The 9,441-nt window shown below is 42.3% G+C and overlaps 2 protein-coding genes and 1 pseudogene across 3 annotated transcripts in view; all 3 read left to right on the forward strand.

Annotated features, from left to right (window-relative positions):
- LOC310870936 (cationic amino acid transporter 2-like) overlaps positions 1–4,485 on the forward strand; it is a gene marked incomplete at both ends in the record, with an annotated part of 20,234 nt that extends 15,749 nt beyond the window's left edge. Inside the window, 3 exons of the mRNA XM_083782320.1 lie at positions 407–573; positions 3,058–3,166; positions 4,340–4,485. Of these exons, the coding sequence (XP_083638446.1) occupies positions 407–573; positions 3,058–3,166; positions 4,340–4,485 (422 nt within the window). The remainder of the gene's footprint in view (positions 1–406; positions 574–3,057; positions 3,167–4,339) is intronic.
- LOC310855850 (cationic amino acid transporter 2-like) overlaps positions 1–9,441 on the forward strand; it is a 234,442-nt pseudogene that overhangs the window by 142,376 nt on the left and 82,625 nt on the right. The window lies entirely within an intron of this gene.
- Positions 6,206–9,441, forward strand: part of LOC310870958 (cationic amino acid transporter 2-like) — a gene marked incomplete at both ends in the record, with an annotated part of 46,144 nt that continues 42,908 nt past the window's right edge. Inside the window, 3 exons of the mRNA XM_083782356.1 lie at positions 6,206–6,211; positions 6,841–7,087; positions 8,872–9,027. Of these exons, the coding sequence (XP_083638482.1) occupies positions 6,206–6,211; positions 6,841–7,087; positions 8,872–9,027 (409 nt within the window). The remainder of the gene's footprint in view (positions 6,212–6,840; positions 7,088–8,871; positions 9,028–9,441) is intronic.

The following is a 9,441-nucleotide window of genomic DNA, read 5'->3' on the forward strand; positions in this document are numbered from 1 at the left end:
TATAGCATAGTATTATGTATAGTTTATATGTATAGTGTCATTATATAGATATGTTCTAGTTACGTTCTTAGCTTACACATGTTTCATGATAAATGCATTCTATATATGTGATGTATTCCCATGCTTTTTTGGTTCTTGCCTAATGTAAATCGCTCTGGATTAAGTGCGTCTGCTAAATGCCTAAATTGTAAAATTGTAAAATGTATTCTTACTATAGTGTCATAAATGTTTGAATGTGTTGTGTATTATGTGTAGTATCTTCATATAATGGAGGCAGCACTAACCAATAGAGCTGTCACGATGACATTTAAGTAGACCACTAATTGTCATGCAAATAATTGTGATTGATGATTTAATTGTTTTTTATTTTTATTTTTTTATGCACCATTTATTTGTTTATATACAGTCCTGTTAGCTGTTCTGCTGAGCCTCCTCATCAGCCAGGCTGCAGCCTCCCTGCAGAGCCAGGAGTGGTGGAGCGTCCTGGGGGTCACCGTGCTCACAGCGCTGCTGGTGCTCACCGCCCTGGGCTTATGGAGACAACCTCAGAGCACCTCCAAGGCTGCTTTCATGGTAGGTTGTTGATATGGAGACAACCTCAGAGCACCTCCAAGGCTGCTTTCATGGTAGGTTGTTGATATGGAGACAACCTCAGAGCACCTCCAAGGCTGCTTTCATGGTAGGTTGTTGATATGGAGACAACCTCAGAGCACCTCCAAGGCTGCTTTCATGGTAGGTTGTTGATATGGAGACAACCTCAGAGCACCTCCAAGGCTGCTTTCATTGTAGGTTGTTGATATGGAGACAACCTCAGAGCACCTCCAAGGCTGCTTTCATGGTAGGTTGTTGATATGGAGACAACCTCAGAGCACCTCCAAGGCTGCTTTCATGGTAGGTTGTTGTTAATATGGAGACAACCTCAGAGCAGCTCCAAGGCTGCTTTCATGGTAGGTTGTTGTTGATATGGAGACAACCTCAGAGCACCTCCAAGGCTGCTTTCATGGTAGGTTGTTTAATATGGAGACAACCTCAGAGCACCTCCAAGGCTGCTTTCATGGTAGGTTGTTGATATGCAGACAACCTCAGAGCACCTCCAAGGCTGCTTTCATGGTAGGTTTTGGTCCTTGAATCCCCACACGGATAGAAAGTAGTAACCTAGAGCCGTAAATTCCTGCCTCTTTGTTGAATTTAGTTAACTTCATGAAATGTACACAATTCTGTTAGCCTGGTTTCCAGTCTGATTTTCTGTGTTTCGTGATTTGATTTGTCAAGAGTACAGTGAAGTGACAAAACAAATCAGGGAACTCGAGCGAGTCCAGGCTAACATTTTGTGGCACAAAATTATGTCTAAAAGAGTAAATCCATAAATGTCATATTCTGCATGCTCCTTTGGATGCGCACATGGATTGAATACAAATGATGTTGAGCATGAATAGATATATGAGTAAAGCGTTCCAAAAAGTTAATGCTCATAAAGCTGCAGGGCCAGACGGGATAGCCTCCCGTGTCCTTAAGACATGCTATAACCAGCTGTCATGGGTTTACAGTTACACAGACATATTTAACCTGTCCCTGTCATTGTGTGTGGTGCCATTGTGTTTTAAAAAAACAATAATTGTACCCATTGCCAAGAAAAAACCTGTTACCTGTCTCAACGATTATCGACCTGTTGCTTTGACATCTGTTCTCATGAAATGCCTGGAGAAAATGGTTATCTCTTATATCAAGAGCATAATTCCTGCTAGTATTGATCCTTTACAGTTTGCTTACTGTGCAAATAGATCTGTGGATGATGCAATCTCTCTTGCTTTACACACTGCCCTGGTACATCTAGAAAAGAAAAGCTCTTATGTCAGACTACTGTTCATAGACTATAGTTCCGCATTTAACACTATTGTACCATCTAAATTAGTGTTGAAACTCAGTGGCCTTGGTGTGGGCAGCTGCATCTGTAAAAAGAGAGAAGCTCACCCACAATTCTCACCAGAACCGGTGCTCCCCAAGGCTACTGCCTCAGTCCTCTGCTGTACAGCTTGTTTACGTTTGATTGTGTCGCCAGATACGAGAATAACATCATAATTAAATTTGCGGATAATACCACAGTGATCAGACTAATAACCGACGGTGATGAGAGGGCCTATAGGAGGGAGATAGAGGATCTAACTCTATGGTGCGATAACAACAACCTCTCACTTAACACCAATAAGACCAAAGAAATCATTGTAGACTTTAGGAAGTCCAAAGGCATCCACACCCCCATTTCCATCAAAGGGTCATCTGTCGACATAGTTGATAACTTTAAATTCCTGGGCATACATATCACAGACACATTCACATGGTCACTCAACAACGAGTACATCCTCAAGAAGGCGCAGCAGCGACTGTACTTTCTTAGGCGCCTTAAAAAATTTGGCTTAAGTACAAAAGGACTAGTGAACTTTTATCGCTGTATAATTGAAAGAGTCTTAACTGGCTGTATCACAGTGTGGTACGGTAACACGACCGCTCAGGATTGCAAGAGGTTGCAGAGGACCATTAAAACAGCAGCTAAAATCATCGGCACTACAGAATTACCCAGTCTCCATAACATCTACACCACTCGCTGTATGAAAAAAGCCCATAACATCATGGAAGACACCAGCCACCCCGCAAATACCCTGTTCAAACTACTCCCCTCCAAAAAACGCTACCAGAGCATCAAATCTCGTACCACCCGTCTCAGTAACAGTTTTTACCCCCAGTCAGTCAGGCTGCTGAACAGCTGACCTTGAACTGTATTGCACTTCACTTCACTTGCACTTTTCTTTTCCTGTTTTTGTCTTTTCTTGCACTATAGATGTTTGTTTATGTCCTGTGTATGTAAGACTGAGAGTGCTCTGAGCAAAATAAATTTCATTGTATGTATACTCTGTATCTATACAAATGACAAATAAACCTGAACCTGAACCTGATATTTGGCTCAATTCATTCCCGACAGGTTAGAATGAAAATCCGTATCATCAATATAGGGCTTAGGTGGTTATCTGAGTCTTAACAGTTTGACCTGTATTTCTCCAGGTTCCCTTGGTGCCCTTGCTTCCCATATTCAGCACGTTTGTAAACATCTACCTGATGGTCCAGCTGGGATCTGACACCTGGATCCGCTATGCCATTTGGATGACCGTAGGTATGGAGACTGAGACTATTATTATTATTATTATTATGAACAATCTTATCTTATCTTTAAATGAACAAATCAATTAAAGATCGTTTCAATTAATTAATCACATGTACAAAACCATGTTCAGCATTCTAATTCACAAAGTATAGCAAGTAGCAGATCTACAAGCTCAAAACGTGTCGCTTTGAACCGCATTATTGTGGATTTCTTTTTTTTCTTTTTTCTTTTTTGGGTAGCCAACAGTTTTCACCCGCTTTTTATCCTACTGACTCAAACTGCCAGTGAGGAGCCCCCACCGGGAGGAGGTACTGTTGTATCCTACTGACTCAACCTCCCAGTGAGGAGCCCCCACCGGGAGGAGGTACTGTTGTATCCTACTGACTCAACCTGCCAGTGAGGAGCCCCCACCGGGAGGAGGTACTGTTGTATCCTACTGACTCAACCTGCCAGTGAGGAGCCCCCACCGGGAGGAGGTACTGTTGTATCCTACTGACTCAACCTGGCAGTGAGGAGCCCCCACCGGGAGGAGGTACTGTTGTATCCTACTGACTCAACCTGCCAGTGAGGAGCCCCCACCGGGAGGAGGTACTGTTGTATCCTACTGACTCAACCTGCCAGTGAGGAGCCCCCACCGGGAGGACGTACTGTTGTATCCTACTGACTCAACCTGCCAGTGAGGAGCCCCCACCGGGAGGAGGTACTGTTGTATCCTACTGACTCAACCTGCCAGTGAGGAGCCCCCACCGGGAGGAGGTACTGTTGTATCCTGAGTGAGGAACCCTCTCCGGGAGGACTACTCCTCAATCCAACACTCCCTGCTGACATGCGCTGCCCCAGCCCGTATAAGAGTATGTGCAATGACCAATATCAATATCGGCTTCCATCCCGAGCCAATTGTGTTTCGGATAGACGCCCGACAAAGCCGATCGATGCACCACAGGTGGATCTGCGCTGTAGTACGGTCAAGTAGGGCATTCATAATCTATACGAAAAAACACAACAAATTAAAATGGAGATGAGAGAATGGCTCTGGATAGAGGGAAGTCTGGAGCGCTCTGCTGGAGATGTTGCCCCCGCGACCCGACTAGGGAGTGGTAAAAGATGGATAGATGGATGGAGGTTTTTGCCCAATACATCAAATAATAACACATGTTGTAACTTTTCTTAATTGTTTTACAGGTTTGCTCATCTACTTTTGTTACGGCATGCAGCACAGTGTGCAAAAGCAGCGGAATCAGAACGCGCACAGTCAACACGTCAACGTTCAAAGCATCAATGCAAACATGGAGCCAAAGTTTGACAACTTCTCTATGCCTGACCTGTGATGTGATACATTTCACTGTTGGCAACCCATTAAGACCTGGAACGTACCTGTGTCAGCTTAGCTTTTAACCACTCTAGCCATTATGTTAAAGGTATATTCAGTGATTTCACTTAATTCAAATATCACTTCTTTTTTTGTTTTGTTGTGATAATCCTCCCTACTATAGGGAGTCCCGCCCCCTACCAGGGCCCAGGAAATGATTCTCCGTTCATTTTCCTCATAGACATTTCAGAAAGTATTTATTTAAAGACGTTTACGCCGCGGACAAAGCCAACTCGAGTCGTGACAACTCATGACACAAACACAATATTTTGGACCAAAAAATAATTACAAAGAAGAAAAAAACAGGGCGGACCAGGGTTCACCCAAATCACCCAAATCACTGAATGCTCCTTGTAGATGTTTAAAAGAAATTGTGAAAATGTGGCACAAATCTTTGAATATATACTGTATTCTTTCACAGCTAACGTTTTTAACTCAAATTTTTGCTTCTGGGGGGTGCCTGGCTGGCAACATTTTCGGATGGGATCAGCTGCCGAATAGGGATAATTCTGGGGGTCCTTGACATGAAATAGTTTGAGCACTGCTGATCCTAGAAACATAGGTTATTCCGAAAACTTATAGAAGACATTTGTAGAATCTGGTCTCAGGTCTTAATGGGTTATTATTTCAGAAGTGGGTTGTATATCCAGTTCTGGCTGGTGCTGGTCACACACATTTCACTGCCCCTGACAAATTATGACAGTACTGTCCTTAAGTACAAATCTGAGGTACTTTATTACTTCACTTGAATATTTACTCCACTATATCTCAGAGTCGAATATGGTACTTTTACTTGTACTTTTACACTACAATTATTTGAAAGCTTTAGTTACAATTAATTTACTTTAATGATTTTGATTAATATTACAAAACACATATTAACCACTTCAGCTCTATACATTTTGGCCATTTGAAAATAGCAGATCTACAAGCTCACAATGTGAGCATGTAGATCTGCTATTTTCAAAAGATTGTTATACTTTTTATACATTTGAAAACTTGTGAAATGGGGGCATTCTGCATAATTAGCACTTTCTACTTTTGGTACTTTAAGTACATTTAGATACCAATACTTTTGTACTTTTTGACCACTTGTAACACAGTGTTTCTACATTGCAGTATTGATACTTTTACTTAAGAACAAAATGTACTTTTTCCTGTTATTATTATTATATCTGCTGCTATTTTAACTTCCTCGCGCCATTGTCATTTCGTCTGTGTACCATTTGTAGGTATGCTACAGTATATATTATTTTACTATACTCATATCTGGAATAACTGACCTGTTTTTCTTGTTCTTTCTTTCACTCTTTGCTTCTTCCCTTTACTGAAAAATGCAAAGAGAGCTTTTACCAAAGAATTATTCAATTTCACCCACATTTTTACACCTGTAAAGCTGTCATGTGACAATAAAATTGAAGATGAGCAAGTCGTAAGATTTCAGACTCTTGACACATTTCACTACGGTATGATCATGTTGGGATTGTAGGCCTACTTTGTAAATTAATTTCAGTTCATCATGAACTCTCTCCCTGCAGTATAAAGATCCAACCGGTTTCACATGAAACTTCAAGTAGGCTATAGTGTCCAGTTTGGACAATGAGAAACAGTGGTGTGCATTGGGATGCGGATGTGGACAGTGTAAGCTGTGAGCTCTACCACTGCTTGGTGCCTGTTGGATGATGGTAAGTAAAGCCATGGTCCGGAATGTTTGCCCTCTTCAGTCTTCACACACAGGCAGATGCCATGGCAACCCCACACCTGCAAATTGATTACTTAACCGCTCCACTTTTCACAGTCAGTTTGCACTCTTCACACACAGGCAGACTGCTCCATGTGGGACACAGACAGACAGACAGTTAAAACGGGTGCTATGACAAGTTGACAACGGGTATTATTAGATTCCCAAGTTGCATTGCTCTCAAGTACTGTAGGCCGGTGGCCGACGGGCATGTACAGGTCTAGTTATAGTTAAAAAGCAAATGAGGCTAAATGATGCATTTGTAAATAGATTGTGTTATTTTGTTAATGTGTGTTGTGATAAGTAGATGATACTGCCACAGTGCCATGATACTGTCATTTTACTGACATGATTCTTGACCAGGGGGGCAAGCTCGTAGCGCGCCACCGAGTGGCGCGCTACGAGCTTGTAGGTCTGCTATTTTTTTACAAACTCAGGATTTAGAAGACATTTTTAGAATCTGATCTGAGGTCAAAATGGGTTAAAGAACCACCGTTCTTCTGTGCGTTAGAATCTGGTCTTGGGTCAGAATGGGCTCTAAATGAAAATGTCCCCATGGTGGTCCCGCTATAGGTGGGCAGCACGCTGGGGGCCGGGGTGTACGTGCTGTCGGGGGAGGTGGCCCGGCTGGTGTCGGGGCCCAGCATCATCGTGTCCTTCCTGATAGCCGCCGTGGCCTCCGTGTTCGCCGGCCTGTGCTACGCCGAGTTCGGCGCCCGCGTCCCCAAGACGGGCTCGGCCTACCTCTACAGCTACGTGACCGTGGGCGAGATCTGGGCCTTCATCACCGGCTGGAACCTGCTGCTGTCCTACGTCATAGGTATAGGATTATGTTTTACTGTTGTTATTATTACTATATGTCACAGGTATAAGATTCATTTTACTGTCCTATATGTCATAGGTATAGGATTATGTTTTACTGTTGTTATTATTACTATTATGTCACAGGTATAAGATTCATTTTACTGTCCTACGTCATAGGTATAGGATTATGTTTTACTGTTATTATTACTATATGTCACAGGTATGAGATTCATTTTACTGTCCTACGTCATAGGTATAGGATTATGTTTTACTGTTATTACTATTATGTCACAGGTGTAAGATTCATTTTACTGTCCTATATGTCATAGGTATAGGATTATGTTTTACTGTTATTATTACTATATGTCACAGGTATAAGATTCATTTTACTGTCCTACGTCATAGGTATAGGATTATGTTTTACTGTTATTATTACTATATGTCACAGGTATAAGATTAATTTTACTGTCCTACGTCATAGGTATAGGATTATGTTTTACTGTTATTATTACTATTATGTCACAGGTATAAGATTCATTTTACTGTCCTATATGTATGTAGGTATAGGATTATGTTTTTACTGCGGTTAGGTTTAGGAATAGTTTTACTGAGGTTACATTTAGGGAAAAAGGCTTAGGAATAGTTCTACTGAGGAATAAGGCTGGTTCAGGCATATAGTTTTACTGAAAAAGGTTAAGTTTAGGCCTAGCTTCACTGAGGATAAAGTCAGGAATAAGGTTAGGTTTAGGCATAGTTTCACTGAGGATAAGGTCAGGAATAAGGTTAGGTTTAGGCATAGTTTTACTGAGGTTAAGGTCAGGAATAAGGTTCGGTTTAGGCCTAGTTTTACTGAGGTTAAGGTCAGGAATAAGGTTAGGTTTAGGCCTAGTTTCACTGAGGTTAAGGTCAGGAATAAGGTTAGGTTTAGGCCTAGTTTTACTGAGGTTAAGGTCAGGAATAAGGTTAGGTTTAGGCCTAGTTTTACTGAGGTTAAGGTCAGGAATAAGGTTAGGTTTAGGCCTTGTTTTACTGAGGTTAAGGTCAGGAATAAGGTTAGGTTTAGGCCTAGTTTCACTGAGGTTAAGGTCAGGAATAAGGTTAGGTTTAGGCCTAGTTTTACTGAGGATAAGGTCAGGAATAAGGTTAGGTTTAGGCCTAGTTTTACTGAGGTTAAGGTCAGGAATAAGGTTAGGTTTAGGCCTTGTTTTACTGAGGTTAAGGTCAGGAATAAGGTTAGGTTTAGGCCTAGTTTCACTGAGGTTAAGGTCAGGAATAAGGTTAGGTTTAGGCCTAGTTTTACTGAGGTTAAGGTCAGGAATAAGGTTAGGTTTAGGCCTAGTTTCACTGAGGATAAGGTCAGGAATAAGGTTAGATTTAGGCCTAGTTTCACTGAGGTTAAGGTCAGGAATAAGGTTAGGTTTAGGCCTTGTTTCACTGAGGTTAAGGTCAGGAATAAGGTTAGGTTTAGGCATAGTTTTACTGAGGTTAAGTTCAGGAATAAGGTTAGGTTTAGGCCTAGTTTTACTGAGGTTAAGGTCAGGAATAAGGTTAGGTTTAGGCCTAGTTTTACTGAGGTTAAGGTCAGGAATAAGGTTAGGTTTAGGCCTTGTTTTACTGAGGCTGCGTTTAGGAATACGTGCTGGTGACCGTTCAAAGGTCGCGAGTGTGTTTTGGGACGAGTGTGCTTGTATTCATAGCTATAGGGAGTAAAACCTTTTCTGCTGTCCAAGGTAATAATTATGTCTCTCTCTGTCTCTGTCTCTCTCTCTCTCTCTCTCTCTCTGTCTCTCTCTCTCTCAGGGACATCCAGTGTAGCCAGGGCGTGGACAGGCACATTTGATGACCTCATAGGCAGCGTGATGGCCACCTCCCTGGGCAGAGATGCTGCCATGGACCTACCAGGACTGGCTCCGTACCCAGACTTCACCGCAGCTGGACTCATAATGCTGCTGGCAGGCAAGTGCCTGCAGCATGTATATATATATATATATATATATATATTGTTTTAATTATACTATATAATTATATTATACGGAATGTGATTATTTTACACACACACACACACACACACACACACACGCACGCACGCACGCACGCACGCACGCACGCACGCACGCACGCACACCACGCACGCACGCACACACACACACACACACACTCCTCTCTCTCTCTCTGTCTATCTCTCTCTTGATTAGGCAATTCATCCCCTGCAGCAGTGTCTGATCTCTATCTCTCTCACTCACTCACTCACTCACTCACTCACTCACTCACACACACACACACACACACACACACACACACACACACACACACACACACACACACACACACACACACACACACACACACACACACACACACACACACACA

The sequence above is a fragment of the Protomyctophum parallelum genome (genome assembly GCF_964188405.1).
Source record: "Protomyctophum parallelum genome assembly, chromosome: 1".
Taxonomy (NCBI): Eukaryota; Metazoa; Chordata; class Actinopteri; order Myctophiformes; family Myctophidae; genus Protomyctophum; species Protomyctophum parallelum.